Below are 21564 nucleotides of genomic sequence, written 5' to 3' on the forward strand. Positions count from 1 at the left end.
GTTGACAATGGCGTAACACTGCTTTTGTCATTTTCATAGAATTGGATCCTGTGCATGCTGCTGCTCTTTGTTTAGCTCTGCATTAGAAAAATCAATTCCCAGTGCTCTGTTCCTAAGCCAGCCTTTATCTTCCTACAGTAACAATAACATTTTTCTTCTTTTTCTATCTTCCCTGAATTTTAACAGAGACACTGCTGTCAAAGCAGCTAAGAATTCACATTGGCTGCTATGCAAATGACTAAGAGGATCTGCAAAATATAATCAAATTTGCGATACCTTAAGAATGTACTAAGCGTTCTTGTTTTTGCTACAAGTTTAATCCATTACATCTCTGAGATCTAACTAGAAACAACCTCTCACTAATTGTAATCTAAGTTATGTCTATTGTTTATTTAGAATACCCGTATTAGTGATTGCTAACATAAACCAACAATCAACAGGGTTATATAAAGCCTATTCACATTTGTGATATCACCATATTATAGTATGGTATCTGTATTCTATTGTTTTACAACAATATGACTGTGATTAAATTCTGAAATATGCCTAAAGGATAATAAGAATCTCCAGAAAGTTGGTCCATTGAAATTGAAGATGGTTTTATGTTTTTATGTATGTTTGTTTAAAAATAAAAATAATTTTAAAAAAAAGAAAAAGAAAAAAGGGTTAATTTTCATACTGAGCTGCAAGAATTCCAGATTACTAGCAACCTTTTTCCTACAGATACCTCTATTCTAGTAAATATCAGCAAAGGAAGACACTGTTGTGAGGGCCTAAGAACAACTCTCTCCAGTAATTATGAACTTGCAGAAACATGGGATTTGTGGCAGGTATACTCTCAAATTCAGACTAGCCATTTTAATGTTTTGTGGGATGCCGAAATCATTAAAGCCAACTCTAAAAGATGGTTTTAGCTGGAAAATAACTTTGATTCCATGCAGACACAGAGAAAATCTGTTGCTTCCAAAAACTTATGCAACAGCAACTCTGTCCAAAGGGAGTATTAAGTGCTGCAACACGAAAACTGAACAATCCTGAGTTGTAATGACTTACGGTATCACTTTCTCTTTTAACATGTATTTGTTCACACACAGTGAAAAACTGGGACAATGTATTGGTTTTATATATCAGTTATTTCTTCACTCCCTTATTTTGTTACACAGTTCTTTTACATTATTTTACAATGTACACAACCAATATTTCTATAAATTTCCTTTATGCTGGATACATAGGATATATTTAACCAATATGGAAACAGCTAGGGATGAATGAGGAATTCAGGTTAAAGACTATCCCATGATATCTAATCATGCATGCTGTAGAATTCTGGGATATACACCAACAAACAGCCAATACATTTTTTTAAATAAAACACATACAATTTATTGGTAAAGATGAGATACCTGCATACAGGTAATTTTTATTTATTTTTGGCAAGTGGAAATACATACAGCACAGCGTGCCTCAAGTCCATCATTAAGCATTAATCCATTCAAGTTAAGGCATTTGTTTGCCATGAATCTTTTTTTAAATCTTATGTAATAATTATCCAATTACAAATACTTCAAAGTAAACATTTACCAGATGAGGAAAACACTGAATCCTATCCATGTTTATTGTGAATTAATTCCCACTAAACTTAATGGGAGTTGAAAATTGAAAATACTATAAACTGTTCAATGAACTAAGGTGTAAATGGTAATACTCTATAGTTCCTCCGTTCAGTTTTCTAATTCCTCAAAAAGTAGAATAATTTTCACAGAATTTCCTTGTAAACATTTGATTCAACTGAAGTGTTAAAAGTGAAAGGAAACTCTAAGAATTAACATAATCACTATACTCTGTTTTATTAAACACTGCTTGTACATGATACATTTAAGTGGAATTTCTTTCTAGCCATGATCCAAAAGCAGTATGAAGAATAGTGACACTATCTTTGCACACATGTTGATTAAATCCCCCATCATTTCATGAATCAGACTCTATGCTTGTTCTGACAGGTTTATCATGAGGGGAATATATATAGTTAAGGCTGTTTCTCCCTTCCCCCCCTCCCCCCAATTGTACAACTACTTGTACAACTACTTTGATTCTTGAATTCAGATCCCATATTATGGATCCATATTCTTCAACCTTGTTGGTTGGGAATGTTGGGAGTAGAAATCTCACATCTCTGATGTCTACTACTAGACTGATTACAAGTGATTGGCACAATCCCAAAACGAATTGTTTCTAATGCAATTAACTAGCAAGATCTGGTTGTTGTTTTTGTAGGTATAATAGCAGCGCAGAGTGCCATTAAAAAAAAAAGAAATTAAACTTCAATTAGCAGTATTTGTCCCCCTTGCTGCTGGGGAACACAGCCCATTGGACTTTGGTTGGTGTACCACTCCTAATTGATTTCAAGAAAACTGTCTTGAAGTCCATCTCGACCTATGATGACATTTCTCTATTACAAGATCAGCAGTAAGAAAACTAAGGCCATTGCCTCCACGGCAAGCATTAAGCATAGACCTAACCCTTATAGCCAATGGTGCTTAAGTCCTAGTTATTCAGTGGGATCTAATCACACTTCTCTGTTCCAGATTATGCTAAGGAAACAGAGATGAGCCTAAGAACCTTTCAAAAGCAGGTTTCCAATAGCCCTCAGTTGAAGGTTTTGATTCCCATGTTTGCTCTGCTAAATATGTAATGAGAGCACAGTTGTTATAGGTAGTCCTCGTTTAGCGACCACAATTGCTAGATATGCAATCAGAGTAACTTCTTTGTTGAGGAAAACAGTTGCTAAGTGAAATCACAACTGTGCTTATGATCTTATTTCAGCTCTTCTTTACAGTCATAAGTGCAAGAGTAAGGACTTTTACATCACTATCGTAATTACTATCACTAAACGAGACAGTCGCTAAATGAGATCCACTTGTAATTTCAATCACTAATTGTGCACTTTTATCCATCTTCCCAAAAAATGAGAAGAGAAGAAATAAGATATTTTTTTTTTGCCAATTCAACACGAGTTGTAATCCTAAAAATATGTTTTCAGTGGGCTGAATATTACAGTTATTATGATCTTTAGGGAGACAGAAATACACAATCCTAATTCTAATGGCATTTAAATATACATGAGTGTTTTTTTTTAAAAAAATGTGATGTTAAAAAGTTCAATTAGTTGAAAAGTACCCATAATGTAATGTTAGCAAAATCCAGACAATTTAAAAACACTAATATCTGTTAAAATAACATTCCATTTAGTCTTTTAATCGGTATTTTAATTACATTCACATGGAATTGTGATAATAGCTCACATGGTATTCAAGAAATGAAGGATAAATTCTACATAAAGAGCTGTTCCAGATTTTTTCCCCAAAAAAGGAAGAATGAAAGGAATGAAAAAGTCTACAGTATAAATGCATGATTTTCTCAGTAATTTTGAAACACTGACATTCACGCCAACAGGAACGAAGAGGCCTTATAAACATAGGTTTTCTAACAGAAACTGAAATAAAGAGAAAAAAAAAAGCAGATAGGCTGCAGCTAAACTTTTCATTTAAGGGGGGGAAAAGTTATAGAGGCCTAAAAGCAAAAGCATGATCCAATCAAAGTTCTGCACTCCTGAATGGGAATTGTATAAGCCTTCTGCCTTATACAATTTTAATTTTAAAGTGCTTAATTTTGGCTGGATCACGTCTGCTTAGTAATGCTAAAGGCAACTTTTAAAGCAAGTAAGGCTTTCAAAAGATAACGATTTTATCAACAATAGCCAGCATATTTGTGATATTCCAAAAGTTTGTTCAGGTTTTTTGTTTTTTTGTCTTTTAAAAAAGCCACCATGTATAAAAGATTTTCAGTAAGAAGGGATCTTTCTAAAGATTGAATTGCTTGGCTCCAGGAAATATAACTCAGTATTACTGATAATGAAAACACACACCGTATGGGCCACTGTGCTTTCTAATTAGAACACAATTCACACAATAGTTTTTCTGTTCCTTTGACAGATAAATCAAGGGTCACATCAAACTCAGCATTTCTCCTGTGCAAGCTACAGTGATGAGAAGAACTGTATAGGTTCTTGCAAAAGTTTCATTCATTTTTAGGGTGCTTGTTGGAAGTTACCAGTGGATCGTATTGGGCTTATTGTATCATTTCATCATTATAAATATGCTACATACACATATTAATATAATATATGTGTACATATTCTAGGTACCTTATATTGGCATATACGTTTATGCCACACATTTTATTAGATTGATAGGAAAACACTTAATTGTATAGATCGCAGCTGGTGTAGCACTTAATGCCAATCCAATGCTTATGCAGTAACTCGGCATCAGAACAGACTGTGGAACAAAAACTCTCTTGCCTTGTTTTCCAGTTTCCTTGTGCATTCCATTTTGTCCCAACCAGATGCAGAGTCTCCCGAATCAATGCTGAGATTTTACGTCTATCAGTTTCTGAAGATATTTCTGTGCAATGGGCACAGAAAGAATAAACCGAAGTGTCCTGTGTCCCATCCGATAGCAGCCGTAGCCCACCAGTCCAAATATTGTAGCCTTTATAACAAACTTTAAGATTTTACTGGACGTGGATGGAGGAGGCACACTAAGAGGAGGAGACAGGGAGAAAACAAAATTACTATCCAAACAAGTCATCAGAAAAAGGACCAATCCTTATTCACACCAAATAGTACCATAGCTGCCATTAATTTCATAGGCTTTCAGACACTGAATCCTCTATGTCAGTGGTTCTCAACCTTTTCTTCACCATGGACTCTCTTTAAATACCTTTTGTGGCCACAGACCATGGCCAGGGACTTCTAGGATTTAAGATTAAATCATAACGTTGTTTCAAGCCTTCGGGGACTCCCTGTGCTGAGTTCGCAGCCCCCCCACTCCAGGGTCTGCAAAGAGGTTGAAAACCACTGCCCTATGTATTGCCTTTTTAGTTCAGTCAATAAGATGTGCAATTATCTCAAAGCTACCTATTCACCAAACAGCTGGTCAGATTGCAGCAGAAAAGGTTATTTTGTCCATTTTTTTAAAAAATATGCTGGATAGCAGCAGATAAAATGAACTTCAAACTCTTCCATGTATCTCTACTAAGAAGTTCCTTTAAGATACTTTGCAGCCTTACTTACTACAGGTGAAAATCATCCTGGACAGATTAGGCTGTGAACAATAGTGTTCACTATCCCCCCTTCTGCGCCCCCCCCACCGCCCGAGCTAAATGATAAGAAACCATGCAAGTATTTGTTGAACTCCAACTTGCATCCGAGTCCAATGCCAATTGGTAAGGCAAAAATAAAGACAGTAGTCCAATATGTGTAGCTTATTTGCAATGGTTTGATTTCTGATGCCTTTTTCAGCTTTAGAGTGATTCTTCAAGTTTAAAGGAACAGTAAGTATACTTTCAGTTGAATTTTAGTTTTATTAAGGATTTTTTTCCCCAATTTTTTCCTGCAATTGTGGGTAGAGGAAAAGAGAGAAACCACAGCTGTCTGAAGCTCAGAGTAAAGGTAAAGGTAAAGGTTCCCCTCGCACATATGTGCTAGTCGTTCCCGACTCTAGGGGGCGGTGCTCATCTCCGTTTCAAAGCCGAAGAGCCAGTGCTGTCCGAAGATGTCTCCGTGGTCATGTGGCCGGCATGACTAAATGCCAAAGGCGCACGGAACGCTGTTACCTTCCCATCAAAGGTGGTCCCTATTTTTCTACTTGCATTTTTTACATGCTTTAGAACTGCTAGGTTGGCAGAAGCTGGGTCAAGTAACGGGAGCTCACCCCGTTACGCAGCACTAGGGATTCGAACTGCTGAACTGCCGACCTTTCAATCGACAAGCTCAGCATCTTAGCCACTGAGCCACCGCATCCCAGGAAGCTCAGAGTAGAGGGCAACAATTACACATTCTCTTTGTTGTTCCCCCTAATCTCATTCCCATTGGTTGCAATGGGGAGAAATTAATCCATTGCAGTGCCAAGATTGACAAAGACCTTCAAAAGTATTTCGAAGCTTCAGCGGGTGCAGAATGCAGTAGGGCTTATGTGTGCTCTTAGGAGGGTCATATTACACCTCTGCTCTGCAACTGGTTCCCAGTTTCAAGGTGGTTCAAGATGTTGATTTTAACCTTTAAATCTCTGCATGGCATATAGGCTGGGGCATTTGAGGGACTGCTTCTCCTCAATTATATCAGCCTGGCCCATTAGATCTGTCAGAGAGAGGATGCTACAGAGACCATCTGCCAGGGATTAACATATGGCAGGTCCCAAGAGGTAAACTTTGTCTGCTGTGCTTGTTGAACATTGCCTCCACCCAACTGTACATTAGGTCAAGCATTTTAATGTTCCAGAAGTCCATAAAGAGCTGGTTATGCCATCAGGTTTGGGGGTCCCTGGCAGTAGTGGGATTCAAAAATTTTTACTACTGGTTTTGTGGGCATGGCTTGGTGGGCATGGCATGACTTGGTGGGCGTGGCAGGGGAAGGATACTGTAAAGTCTTCATTCCCTCCCCACTCCAGGGAAAGGTTACTGCAAAATCCCCATTTCCTCTTGGGAAATCTGCTGGGACTCGGGAGGCAGAGAATAGATGGGGCGGGGCCAGTCAGAGGTGATATTTACCTCCGCTACCTGTTCTCCAGAACTGGTCAGAACTTGCTGAATACCAGCTCTGGTCCCTGGGAACCAAAGACTTATTTAAATGGCTCCACTGTCTTGGTGGATGTACTCACTCTCTCTCTCTGCTTGGGGTTTGTGTTTAGTTTTAATTTTCTCCATTTTAAAATCCTGAATTGATTGGGATCATTACTCAGAACCATGACATCTGATTTTTCTATTTTTAAAAGTATGTTTTTATATATGTATTCTTTTTTACTGACTATTGTATGCCAGCCAGAGTTGCGAGACGGGCGGGCTATGTGGATTTGATTAATAAATAAATAGATCTGCAAATCTACAAACATGGGCACTTCTGACAAATTCAGAGAATCCTTCTCAGGAATTCTGGGACCTCAGCTTAACTTTTCACTAAATGATTGAATTGGCTTCTGACTTGGTCATATAATGTATAGCCCAGTCAACATCAGTGGGGCCGAGTTAAATTTCCATGGGTTCCACTCCAATTCAATTAAACAACCACAACTGAACCCAAAATTTCCGTTCCTAAGCAAGACGGTTGTTAAGTGCGTTTTGCCTTATTTTATGACCTTCCTTACCGCAATTGTTAAATAAATCACTGCGGTTGTTAAATTTTTAAAAATAAATCTGGCTTCCCTGTTGACGTTGCTTGTCAGAAGTTTGCAAAAGGTGATCACGTGATCCTGGGACACTGCCACCGTCATAAATACATGCCATTGGCTAAGCAGCTGGATTTTGGTCATGTGACCACAGGGATGCTGCAACAGTCATGAGTGTGAAAAATGTTCATAAGTCACTTTTTTCAATCCTGTGTAACTTTGAACGGTCACTAAACGAATGGTTGTAAGTCAAGGACTATTTGTACCGATATTTATGTCTCAATATCTACAGGTCACATATATTTTTGTCAGCGAAGAGCTCTTCTGTTTTGAGATCTCATTCCTACTGCTGTTTTCACCATTTGTTTCATGTAGGAAATAGTTTAATAGGCAGTGTACTGGTTTTTGAGATATTTCCTATCTAACCAAAGCCATTTTAGCACAAAATAGTGTGATAACTGCACCTGTAATATTATAATTTGCACCTATGCCTATTCATCTGCTTTTTTGTTTTTATTCTTGCCTCAAGGTAACTGCAGCCATTGTAACTTATAAGAAAAATAACTAAACCTACCCGAGAGAGAATTACCTCATTATTTCCTGAATATTCAAATCGGTGTTCCAGTTCTTTTCAATCCCTGGTACATGACCCATGCCGACCACCCCAACTACAACAGAAGGGACGCATTTTCTAGGTTCAGCTAGGATGGGGAGCAAAAGAAACAATAATTGGCAATATCAATGTTAAATAATGTACAGTACTGTTTTAGGGATTCAAACGAATGCATTGTTTAGCACAACTCAATAGGACCAACAGCAAAGGATCTTGGAAGTTGTAGTTCAGCATCAGGAGAGCCAGAGGACTTCCATCCTTAGTTTACAGAGGATGAAAGTAAGTCTCCCTGATACCAGTTTTGACGGACAGATCATCTGCCTGCAAAGCACAAGCTGTAGCATTTAACTTCTATACTTTTCCTCCGTCTATGATAATTTTGGAATGTGTATCACAAGATAAGCATTCCAAAATAGAAGAAGGAAAAAAAGAGGGGGAAGAAGACATGGAGGAATATGGCTGTCACCCATGAATGCATCTGATTATGATCTTGCTTGAAGAAGTAAGCAGTAACTGGGTAGCAAATTTTTGGATCACTGGATTAATTTACTGTCCTAAATCCCGAGTCATGGTTTGTTCAACCAAGGTGTCTAAGCTAGATATATAAAACATTAAGCTCAAACTTGATATGAAGACAATAATTGGGTTGATTCACTAGACTAAGCTAGAATGTCAATTGATTATTTGTACTTAGTGCAATGTATGAATCCAACCACTGTAAATAATGATTCATGACTTAGCAATGTATGGTTTGAAAATCGTAGTTTAGCATTATGCACAAAACTTTTCATTGACACATCCATGAAAAGAGATGCAGCTTTGAGGTTCCTAGATCATATATAGACATGGGCATACTTTCTGTGTTGCTTCAGATCTGACTGTCCAATTATGATCCTTAATGCGATAAGTTATTAAATACGTGAATAATCACATAATGATTTTAAATTTAAACTTAAGCTTATTGCTTTTTGGCCATTTTGGCCGAGATCAAGAATGTAAACGTAAGTTACATGTTGATTTAATCAACTCTGACAATCTTGACAAAGACCAAAATTGCTAGCTAAAAAAGTTTTTAAGGCACTCCATAATTTAATCTCTTTGCTTAAACTGACTCAATGGTTTATGCAGATTGGTTAGCTTTCTTGAGAAACAACACAGCAGCTGCTGCCCCTGTATAATGTATATAATATATATTTTGGGCTCTGCACTTCAGCATACCTTCAGAAGCACGAGGTAGTTCTGTCCTTTTTGCAGCTTGCTTCAGCATATAGGTCAAATAAATATCTCTTTCTGAAACAATTGTTCGGTGAAGATCTGGAAATTCTCCAATCATTTCTGCCATCATTTGCTCTAGTAAATCCTTTTGTTTGCATTTCTCCACATCATCTTTACTGAAACAAAAATGTCTCAATGTCTTCATTATGTTCTCAGAGGAAAAAAAAAGAGAATGGAAACTGGAAACTAAAACAGTAACAATGAAATGATAGCTATCTTTTATTTTATGTACACTGAGAGCATACGCACCAAGACAAATTCCTTGTGTGTCCAATCACACTTGGTCAATAAAAATTCTATTCTATTCTATTCTAATTGAGAAATTAATGACAAGTGTACAAGTAGGAATCAATCACAGACATTAGAACAGGTAGAGATGATGTATTAATAATCTTTCTTTTTTAAAGGATTACTGCTACATTGCAAATTCACTTTCCTTAGACAATAGAAGATACGGTATTCATTTAATAAGCAATGATTAATCACTTGGAATGAACCACAATGGCAGTGTTTTTCCTTTACTACAAAGCAGGTTTGGAAAAAAAAATCTGCATAACTAATGTCAAAAAGAAATGAGTTAAGCTGCTTTGGATATTACTTAGAAAGAGACTTCTGTGGGGAAAAAATCTATGGATTATGATGGAATTTATATCAAATGAAAAATTTATGTTTGAGGTGGGAAATATGAATTTTTGTTTACCAATCATTAAAAATTATTTCAGGTATAAACCTTAAATACCTTGACAAAACAGGTTTCTACAATGTTTTATACACACACACACACACATAATTTTAATATTAAATATATTTAATATTAAATCTAAAATGGTATCAAAATGATACTATTTTGCACCAGTAACTGTTTTCTGATGCAACTAAGCTATTTATTTTTTTGAAAAAGAGGAGTTCAGGGTTCACTTCCTACTTATAAATTATTAATTACAAAATACTGTTTTATAAAATATTGGGGGAAAGGTCTGGTGTTCTAACTATATTTAGTACAATATCAACTTGAATCCCCAAATATTCCAACTGTACACTTTTTTAAAGGACTCATCATCTACCACAGGATGTAAAAGATAACAAATGACTTCTATAACACTCAACTCAAGCAAAATTGTAAACTGCTCAGTCACTTATGTGAAATGGATGGTGTAGAAATTTGATAAGATAGATCAAATCTATTAGCACTTGGACTTAAATACGACTCCACAGTGCTTTAAAGCAGGGGTCTCCAACCTTGGCAATTTTAAGACTTGTGGACTTCAACTCCCAGAATTCCTCAACCAGCAAAGCTAAGGAATTCTGGCAGTTGAAGTCCACAAGTCTTAAAGTTGCAAAGGTTGGAAACCGCTGCTTTAAAGCATTCTGAATGGTTTACAAATTTGAGCATATTTCCCTCAACAATCTGGCTCGTTTTATCGACCTCGGAAATATTGTTATAAATTATATATGGAGTTTTTCTATACAGTCCATTTTTAAATGTTCTCTGGATGTTGGAATTGTTTATTTTTCTGGTGCTGTTTATTAATAGAATTACTTTTTAAAAAAGGATTTAGAAATGTAAAATTTCTTCAGAAACGGATCCCTCACATTAAGTACGGTAGTCCTCAATTTACAACCACAATTGAGCCCAAAATTTCTGTAGCTGAGCGAGATAGTTATTGAGTGAGTTCTGGCCCATTTTACAACCTTTCTTGCCACAGTTGTTAAATGAATCACTTAAGTGGCAAAAGGTGATCACATGACTCCCGGATGTTGCAACCGTCGTAAATATGAACCAGTTGTCAGCCATCCAAATTTTAAGCAAGTGACCATGTGGGCATGCTGAAACTGTTGTAAGTGTAAAAAATGATCATAAGTCACTTTCGCTGTAACTTTGGAATGGTCATAAAAGAATGCGGAACTCCTTGTAGTAATTAAGGGGTAACGCAATGACCAGATGATGAAAGAAATATTGAACATTTTGTCATTTGCTTTTTGAAGGTTTGATCTTGCAAGATCAAGATCTTTCAACTAGTGTCCAATACAATCTGGGCATCACAACGGTAGAAAAATGTTCTTTAACTGTGGTGGTAGCAATATAACCTAAATTTATGTAATACCTTCCTGCAAGGGAAGCAACCCTTTGAATAACCATTGTGCGTATTCTTTGCCTGAAATCTGGCTCAGGAGCAAGTTAGACCAGAACTGTTGGCAACAACATAGTTGTAAACAAACTCAGTAGGCATTTCTATTGCCAAGAATGGGCAACAGAAAATTAATAAAACAGCTGTTACTATGCTCACAGAGTGAGTGGGAGGTGTGGATGACTAAAAGTACACAAAACTCATTCTAATTATAAGATGTCATTTCTTCTGAGAGATGTTCAGCCTTGCTTGGCTGTTATGTCGCATATGCTACAACAGAAGACTTGGTACAGCTGAGATACCAAAAAGGAGGCCACTAGGCACAACTCCTTAGTCATGAGACTTTATTTCACATTATTCCCATATTGGTATCCAAGACAGTATCCAAATGGGCCTGGTTTTGCTGTATATGCTAAGTGTGACAGAAGAATTTCATTACTATCTGATTCAGAGTTACAAAGCCACAATAAGAAATAAGATGAAGTTTTTGGATGAAAGAGGCCTCTATAGAGCAGAAACAGAAAAAAAGATGTGCTGTGAGTTAAATGCTGCAGTTTAGGGAATTGCATCAGATGTCAGCCCATAAATAGGCAAGGGTGCCCCTCTCATCCTTTTGAGTTTGCTGCAGAGGCTACTCAGTCAGCATGCCTCTTACTTTACCCCCAAAGCAGTTTTTAGACTCCTCTGAAGCATCGTGTCAAATCTTACCTCAGCTCTGTTTCCAGATTAAAACGTTTGATTCTGGTTGCTTTACTCAAAGAGCAATAAGGAGAAATTGCTCAATAAGAGCATGAATGGTGGGATGACAGGCACTTAGCCTTTTTTATTCCATCATTTAACACCATTTCCTTTTTAACATGGCCGATACTGTCCACAGGTAATTAAAATGATTGTATATAGGCATTATTGGTTAAAAGTCACGAGCCTTAATCCTTAACTCCGCCCATTCTCATCCTTGGGACGGATCGATATAGTTCAGATTTAAATTAGCCCAATGCGCTTATTCAACTAAACAGACAAAAAACAGATATAAAAAAATGTGGGAGATAGTTTCATCCATAAACTACAGCTCCTTTCATGTTCTTCTAAAAAGGAATTCACTGAAGTTAAATTATTCATTAGGTGCCAACATCTAATATATTTTATAAGATCTTTTGAGCAACTAAGCCAAAACTTCCCATTTTTTTCTACTCTGCCGGCACAAGAGGGCTTTCTGGAAGCCCTGGAGAATACCCTTTTATACAGTATCTCATCCATCTCAGGTACCCTGTTTCCCCAAAATAAGACAATCGGGCTTTTGAGCTCATGGCAATAAGGCCAAGCGCTTATTTCAGAATTCAAAAAAATATAAGACAGGGTCTTATTTTCAGGGAAACATGGTGCACTCTGGACTTTTTCCTCCATTCTGCCTGAAATGCCAGCAGAAAAAAATAGGGATTTGTTTGGGGCTCAGTTTTAATGCGTGCAACCATTTACCAACTGATGCTTATGAACTAGATCAAACAATCTAGATTACACTCTCGCATAAGCAGCTAATAAGACTTAAATATAAAAACAGATTACAGTTGCAAAAAGTAAAAGCAAATCTATTTTTAAAAGCACTAGAAGTCCATGAGGGAGGCCCTGTGCACAGGGAAGTAAGAGCTCCACCTAAATCAGGGGTCTCCAACCTTGGCAACTTTAAGACTTTTGGACTTGTGGACTTCAACTAACAGAGTTCTGGGAGTTGAAGTCCACAAGTCTTAAAGTTGCCAAGGTTGGAGACCCCTGATCTAAATGATATGGTAGTTGTCATTCTGAAAAGATCTGAAGACTTAACAATTTTTCTGAGACTCTGATTTTAGTTTAACTTCTATGTATTGCATTCCCCTTTCGAGTTCAACCTACCCTTTTAATTTCAAGGAAGTACATAAAATGAATAAAATAAACTCTTCTGAATCTGAAATTTTGGCTGAAATTCTGGCTTTCTCAAATACGTTTTATGTAATTAGATCATACAAATTGGCTATTTATGCCTTTTACTGCAGAATATTTTGAAATGCTTAAATAATATTGTGCTGCTTTGAGTTACATTTTAAATGCAGATTTTTTTTTTCTTCCGGAAAAACAAGAAAGGCAACTTGTTAATCTCTGCAAATGATCTCCACAATTAGTTAAAAGATAATTCAGGCATACAGTAGCTTCTATTTGTCTAGCAGCATTCCACTACTTCAACTTTCCTTAAGATTGTGTTAGAATACCCGTGTTTTCCCGAAAATAAGACCCTGTGTTATATTTTTTTGAACCCTGGAATAAGCGCTTGGTCTTATTTTCGGGGAGGTCTTATTATTTTGGGGCGCATGGAGCAAGATGGGGCTCGTCTTGCTGTCTTACCTGATTTCCAGCTCTGCGTTTAAATATTTTCAGGGAGGGTTTTTTTTCGAGGAAGAGGCTTATTTTAGCACATGCACTCAAAAGCCCGATTGGGCTTATTATCAGGGGATGCCTTATTTTCGGGGAAACAGGGTAGTAATCCTCAGACAGTTTCTCTAAAAAAACATTTTCTTTGAATGCAACATTCTGTCACATGCTTATTTCTTAATAATGCTGTCATCCACCATAGCAATTCTTTATTTATGTTCCGAAGTTCTGCTTACTGGGTGAACTTTGCTATTCATGCTGGAATAAATATTTTGTATATGTCCTTTTTCACGCAGTGAAACAATTCTACCCTTTGAATTGTTATATTTTTCCTGTGAGTTGCTATATAAATACTGTATTCTAAACTACAGATTTATATTCTACTGGGGAGCTATTTCGCAAACCTTAGCCTGCCTACCTCAACATTTGCCCTGATTTTGCTAAAAAACTACCACTAAAGACGTGTTATCTTCATCCACTCTTTCAATGCATTTACAAATGTTTGCAGAAGCCATCTAGTACCCTTTGAGAACTATGCAATCTATTCACCAATTTCCACACTTATGCCTACCTGATTGGATCAGACAGGAAACAGAGGCCCCAAGCAAGCTTTATTTTTTGCCAGACAGAAAGTGCAGCGATGGCTCTCTTGAATGTGACTGGAATAGGTCTATCTCCAAGATGAAACTTGCAGAAAGGCACTTTACTCGCCTAGAACAGGAATCAGATTAGCGCTGCATAAATTTCTAACAGCAAGGATACACAATAATACCGACATCAATGTCTTTGTTCATTTTTATCTTCGTTTATCAGTACAGACAAGCTGCCCATTGGAAGATACGGTCATGGAATAATAATAATAATAATAATAATAATAATAATAATAATAATAATAATAATGATAATGATGATGATGATGATGATGATGATGATGATGATGATGTTTGTACTTTTGGTTCTACTGAATACCCAAGCCAACTACAACCCAGGTTCAAGAGAAAGCTTTTGATATATGTGGCTTCCTGGAAGTAAAATAACAACCAGATTTTACGTGGTATAAATTAAAAATAAATGACTGGGGGTTTAAGGCCCAGCGCAAATAAAAAGACTGAATGGGTCTTGTGGGGAACGGAGGGAGGGGGAGGATGGTTGCAATTAAAAATTCCTTTTTCCAAGTAAAATCATTTCTGATGTTCCAAATTGCTAAAATGTTTTAGATTTGAGTCAGCAGCAGGTGACTAAAGAAAATGCACATATATTTTGTTTTTATACTATACAGAAGTGATGGCTAACCTTTTTGCCATCGCGTGCCAAAAGTGTGGGAAGCGTGGGGGGGATCACATGCACGTGTGCCCACACCCATAATTCTATGTGCCCCATCCCCGCACATGTGCGCGCAACCCCCCCACTTCCCACGCTTTTGGCACGTGATGGCCCGGTGGGCCCAGTAGACCCATTTTTGCCCTCCCCAGGCTCCAGAGCCTTTCTAGGAGCCTGGGAAGGGTGAAAACAGCCTTCCCCACACACACCCAGAGGCCTTCCGGAGGCCAGAAAGGCCTGTTTGCCGATTTCCAGTGGGCCCAGAAGGCCCGAAAATCAGCTGGCCGGCGCTGGAGCTAAGCTCATGTTCCCACCAATATGGCTCCGCGTGCCACCTGTGGCACTTGTGCCATAGGTTCACCATCACGGCTATACAGACTGAAGGAGCAGCTAGACTGGGAACTTTTAAATATATGGATCAACCACACCGGGAGGATTCATTTCATCAATCAAGCAACTCTAAAACACTTTTTGGATTCTCGCTGCCAATATTATCCCTGAGAATTTAGTAAGGCAACACCACTGTTCAAATTAAATTGAACGTTGGCTATATTTGTCTCTTTCATTTTAGTTATCATCCATCAGATAGGCTCAAGGGTTCAAGGGTTCAATTTTAACTAACATTTTCCCGCTAAGCTTAAATGTTCAAGAAAGGCTTAATCACCAAATATCCAGAAGTAATATTGGCATGAAGAAAAACATGTCTTCAGAGCAAACAAGAGGACAGTTCTGGGCCCAGCTGTGATCTAACAACAGTGCTTCTCAATCTCAGCAACTTTAAGATGGATAGATAGTTCTCGACTTACAACCATTTGTTTAATGACGGTTCAAAGTTATGAAAAAGGTAATTTATGATCCATCCTCAGAGTTATGACCATGACACCACCTATACAGTAATGTGATCGATGTTAGGGAGCTTGTAACTGGCTCGCATTTACAGTGGTTGCAGCATTGTGGGGTTGTGTGATTGTGACTTTCCAAGTTGGCTTCTGAGAAGCAAAATCAACTGGGAAAGCTTAATTCATTTAACGACTGTGTGGTTCACTTAACAACTGCACAATTTGTTTAACTGCTGCAGTGCTTTGCTTAATGACTGTGTTAAAAATGGTGATAAAATCAGGTCCATGTGATGACTTACTTTATTATCCCATCAATTTATGATGGAAGTTCCAATTTTGGTTGTAAATCCAGGACTCCATATAGGGATTTCAATTCCCAGAATTCCCCAGAAAAGCACATTGCTAGAGGTAGGATTTTGCTAACATTGAAAAACATTGAGCACCCACAGTTATATGCTAATAAATGCCAGAATACAGGTAGTCCTCATCTTACGACCACAATTGAGCCCAAAATTTCTGTTGCTAAATGAAACATTTGTTAAGTGAGTTTTGCCTCATTTGACGATTTTTCTTGCCACAGTTATTAAGTGAATCACTGCAGTTGTTAAGTTAGTAACACAGTTACTCACCGTGGGAATATTCAATGCTGTATTAATCATTTCATTTACATACTTTTATTATTGGTGACCATGTTTTTGTTGAAATTATTGGAACTCTTGTATTTCTGGATTGAATTTATTTTATTACTTTTGTTCATAGTTTAGTTGAAATTAAGTTTTGTATTTGTTGAATTGTCCTGCGGTGAGTTGTTCCACGGCGTTGTTGGACGCAGCGAGTTATCCCATTCTGTTTGATGGATTATTTTTAAAGTTGTTTTTTAAAAAGAATTTATTCCCCTTTTTAAACAGTAGAAACTGGCCTAGGAGAATCTGATGAAATGAATGGATATCTCCATATATATTTTTTAGCTGCTAGTCTTTTGCAATTCATAGTTATTGCCTCAGGGAAAAAAGTATTGTTATTTTTATTTTAAACTCACCTCTTTGAAAGCTTCCCTGAATTCACCTCCAGGAGCCATTCCTAATTGTTCCGTGATATGTGCAGACACTTTCAGCAGCAGCATTTGCATCAATCCAGACATGAGCCCATTCTGACATGAGGGAGGAAGAGACATCATTAAAATGAATGTGTTAATCTTGAATTTAATAGAAGAAAAGACAAATATAATTCCATTAACAGTCTTGTGAAAGCGGAAAAATAGCTATTCGACTATTTGGAGCTGGCTTACTACCAAATTTCTTACATACATATAAAGTGTGTGTTTGTGTGTGCACACACACACATACACGTAATGATGATGAGCGAGGAGCACAGTGACAAGTTCTGGTCTTACCTTAGGCATAGAAGTTGGCTCTTTCAGCTCTTAACAGGGAAATCAAAAACCATTTATCTACCAGCCAGCTCTGGACTAAAATGCTAGCGTATGTTATTTATTTGATTTCTATAGCTGCCCATCTCATCAAGTGACTCTGGGCAGCAGCCATCATAAAATAATAAAAACAGTTAAAAACAATCAAAACAGCACAAAATAAATACAAACTGTATCAAGTAAAACTGTTACTGTGCATGGCAATACAATCAGGAAATGCGCCCCTTAACACAGGGGTCCCCACTCCCATTCCATGAACCGGCACTGGTCCGTGGCAGGCCAGAAACCAGGACGCGCAAACAGGCAAAGCCCCATCCATGGGATGCAGGCAGCACATGAAAGCACACCTTCTGGTCCACAGAAAAACATCTACACAGAACCGGTCCCTGGTGCCCAAAAGGTTGGGGACCGTTACCTTAACACACACAAAGACTAGGCCAGTGATGGGTAACCTTTTCAGCACCGAGTGCCAAAAGCATGCATGTCCACCCATAATGCAATGTGCGCGCAACCCCCCGTGCACCCCGCCCCCTGCACATGCGACCCCCATGCACGCCCCACCCCCCCGTGCATGCACGAGCAACTCCCCCACACATACCCCATCCATATTCACATGTTTCCCGCATGCACCCCACCCCCATGCATGCGTGGCAGAGACCCGAAAACCAGCTGGCCAGTGTGAGGCGTGCACGCATGTGTGGTGGAGCTGAGTTGGGGCAAAGGCTCGTGTGCCTGCAGAGAGGGTTCTGCGTGCTACCTGTGGCACGCATGCCATAGGTTCACCATCACGGGCCAAGGCCCATGCATACAACCAAATCTTCACAGTCTTGCAAAAGGCCAGCAGGATCGGGGTCATCCTGATATCTGAAGAGAGAATTTTCCAGAGGAGAGGGGCTATGGCAGAGAACTGAAGTCTCCAGGTTCTTGCTACCTGACATTCCTTCACTAACAGGACCTGTAACATGCCCAATCTACCTGACTAATCTGGAAGGGTAGAAACAACCAGGAAGAGACAGTCCCTAAGGTAACATGGCCCCAAACCACGAAGGCTTTCGAGGTGACTAGACTATCCACGCCCTGCGAGGTTATCATTTCTTTAGCTAAACAGAATGAGTGGGGGGGAGGGGGGGGAAGCAATGGGAACAGTAGCAACTTCTAACTTCTTGCCAGCTTCTCCATTGACTTTGCTTGTGGAACTCAGGCAGAAACCTTCCTTCCTTCCCCTTCCCCTTCCCCTCCCCTTCACAGCAGGCAGGGATTGAGAGACTGGCGGAGTAACTGTCACAAAACATTGAAACTGAAGATTATGACGGCAGCAACAGTGCCACATCAGCCTGTAGTGCTGAAACAATTTCCCCAAATTTCATTCCCTTGGAAGTCCTGGGTCATGGATTTTGGACACATTCTAGAAGTTAGCCCATTTGAGGTATCTTGATTAAAAAGCTGTTGCCCTATGACACACCACTTTACCCGGTTAAAGGTTATGACAATGAGAATGTTAGTAATATATAGATAACAGTACCCTAAATTGCGTCTGGAAACACACTGGTAACCATTGCAGTTCAGGAAGCAATTGTCTTACAATATGTCAAATATCCAACATCCTTCACTTCTGTGAAGCTTCTGAATGCTCTTCATGGGCAGCCCCATGTAGAGCACATTGCAGTAGTCAATACAAGAGCTAACGAGACCATGAATGACGATGAACCAAGCTTCACAATCCAGGAAAACCTCAACTGGCACATCACTCTAACGTGTGCAAAGGCCCTCCTATATATGATCCATAACATTCAGTGAAGAGGCCTGCAACGTTCACTGATTCAGACTAATGATAATTATATATCTGTAATCCAAAGGTTACTAAAAACTCTTTAGTCATCTGTTAGAAGAATCAAAACGGAAGAAAATACTTCTAAAATTATCTAACTCGTTCTAGCCTAATAATGTTTATTGTTTCAACCTTCTTGTCAGGGAACACTAAAAATAATTCCCCAAATAAATCAGCAATTGAATGGTCCAACACAACATCCACTTTATTTTCTTGCTACAAAAACAAAAAGGTTTATTCGTTTTTTTAAATTGCTGATTTTCTACTTTAAAAACAATTATGTAACATTCTGCTCCTTTGCTAATAATAGTATGGTCTTAGTTGAATTTCTTTGCCATTAGACAGTAGTTTTACGTTACGACAAAATTTCTAAATGTCACTGGTGCATGTTGCTGTTGTTGTTATGGTTAATCTTCAATTCAATTCACAATTTGGGACTGGTAAAAATGTAACAGTTCAAGTTGTTGTTGTTGTTATTATTGTTATTAACATATCGCATTGTTACACAAGCCAGCAGATCACAATGCAATTGCAGAGTAGTAGTTTGGCTTGCCAAGATACCAGCCCTGTTGTAGGACACACTTCTGTGCTTCCCAAGGTGCTCCACAGGAAGGCAAGATGGCTCCACATCAGAGAGAGAGACGAGTAGCCCTTCCTGCAGTGTCACCCAAGGCCCCCTCCCTTTCCGGAGCTGCCTCACAAATGGGTACCGCAAATTGGAAGGTTCAGACCTGTCATCTGACTGACTGCACAGAGCACCAATTTGTCTCCCCACCAAAGTGGTACCCATCTATCTACTTGCATAGAAAATGCTTTCAAACTGTTAGGTGGACAGACACTGAAGCAAGTGACAGGAGCTTACCCTGCCACATAGCTCTAGGGCTTGAAATGCCAGAACTGAGACCACCTCCAGAGTCATCAAGTCACTGAGCCACCGTGCCTCCCATTGGTGCATGTTAGTATACATACACAAAGACTGAACAAAGTTCTACATTGCCAGTTTGTACGAACTAAAATATTCAGAGAACAGCACTGCAGACCATACTAACACTTAAACAGCTTCCCCTAAAATCATTTCACTGTTATATATTTTATCAGTTTTTTTTTAATCGAACAGAGTTCTTTATTGACAGAAAACCTCTATCCCACTCCCAAAAAGGAAAAAAGGATTACATTTTCTGTTTCCAAATGTAGATTAGAAAATCATTCGGCTTTAGGTACATCATTTTGTAGACATTGTTGTAACTTCTACATGTTGCAATGTTTGCAATATGTAACAGGAAACAGAAACTACTTCTTTAGGATGAGTCACAGGTTACTGATCACCCATTCTCTGCCCATACTCAATAAGGAACAAATAGAAATGTTTAGAATATGAAGTCCAGTCTGCCAAGGATATTATCGAAAACTTATTACATGTCTTGGTTCTCTTATCTGCACATTGTTGGAAGTTTCACCAAATAATCACATTTCAAAATGTTGATTTATTAGATTGTCCTGCCAAAAAGATATGACGTAACTGAAATTTTCATTTTTTAAATCTTCTTGAGTTGCATTTGGGGCTCTCTCCCTCAAACTATTTAGAGTCACGGTGGTGCAGTGGTTAGAATGCAGTACTGCGGGCTACTTCTGCTGACTGACGGCTGCCTGCAATTTGGCAGTTTAAATTTCACCAGGCTCAAGGTTGACTCAGCCTTCCATCCTTCCGAGGTCAGTAAAATGTGGGCCCAGATTGTTGGGGGCAATATGCTAACTCTGTAAACCGCTTAGAGAGGGCTGTAAAGCACTGTGAAGCAGTATATAAATCTAAGTGCTATTGTTATTTAGGTTATGTATTTTAAGGCTATGTGAACTGTTAAGAGTCAAAGGTGCTTCAGAGGGTTTGAGGGTTCAAGCACAGCTTCTGTGTGCAACTCCTTTAAAGCAGCAGCATTTTTCTCCCAGGATCAAATGGCTGCTGAGCAATTCTGGAGGAGCCTTGTTTATACGTACCCCTGCATACTCTGGAGAGTATTTCCTTCTCCACCATTAAAAACTGGTCTTTCCTCTTCTCTCTGCTTCTTGTTTTACTTGCAACCTACATGCAATGGCTCATTTCAACTTTAAACAATAAAAAACGGACACAATGTCCAGAGCGTGGCTGAGCAAAGGAAAAGGGACCAAATCACATTAGCTCTTCACACAACACTGCAATTCACCTCCATAGCCCTTCTGAAAAGCAGTGAACAAGAAGTGATTGTTAGATGATAGCTCTTTGGTTGATCCCAGACTTAAGGTTAGAAACACCTACCCTGTTTCCCCCAAAATAAGACATCCCCTGATAATAAGCCCAATTGGGCTTTTGAGCACATAGCAATATGGCCAAGTGCTTATTTCGGGGTTCAAAAAAATATAAGACAGAGTCTTATTTTCAGGGAAACATGGTAGGACAGGAGTATCCAACCTTGGCAACTTTAAGATCTGTGGACTTCAACTCCCTGATTATGGGAGTTGAAATCCAGAAGTCTT

At 38.5% G+C, this 21564-nt stretch overlaps 1 protein-coding gene across 3 annotated transcripts in view; it reads right to left on the minus strand.

The window, feature by feature from the left end:
- Positions 1 to 1381: 1381 nt before the first annotated feature.
- TRABD (TraB domain containing) overlaps positions 1382 to 21564 on the minus strand; it is a 32612-nt gene continuing 12429 nt past the window's right edge. For 2 of the 3 annotated variants that reach the window (XM_034421080.3, XM_034421086.3), the window contains 5 exons: positions 16839 to 16949; positions 14212 to 14351; positions 9055 to 9227; positions 7813 to 7924; positions 1382 to 4599 (listed from right to left, as the gene is read on the minus strand). In XM_034421080.3, the coding sequence (XP_034276971.1) occupies positions 4422 to 4599; positions 7813 to 7924; positions 9055 to 9227; positions 14212 to 14351; positions 16839 to 16949 (714 nt within the window). In that variant the 3' untranslated portion in view covers positions 1382 to 4421. Of the gene's footprint in view, positions 4600 to 7797; positions 7925 to 9054; positions 9228 to 14211; positions 14352 to 16838; positions 16950 to 21564 lie in introns of all 3 variants that reach the window. The other variant, XM_034421095.3, reaches the window with a different exon arrangement.

The sequence above is a fragment of the Pantherophis guttatus genome, chromosome 7 (genome assembly GCF_059756535.1).
Source record: "Pantherophis guttatus breed Tessera chromosome 7, ASM5975653v1, whole genome shotgun sequence".
NCBI lineage: Eukaryota > Metazoa > Chordata > Lepidosauria > Squamata > Colubridae > Pantherophis > Pantherophis guttatus.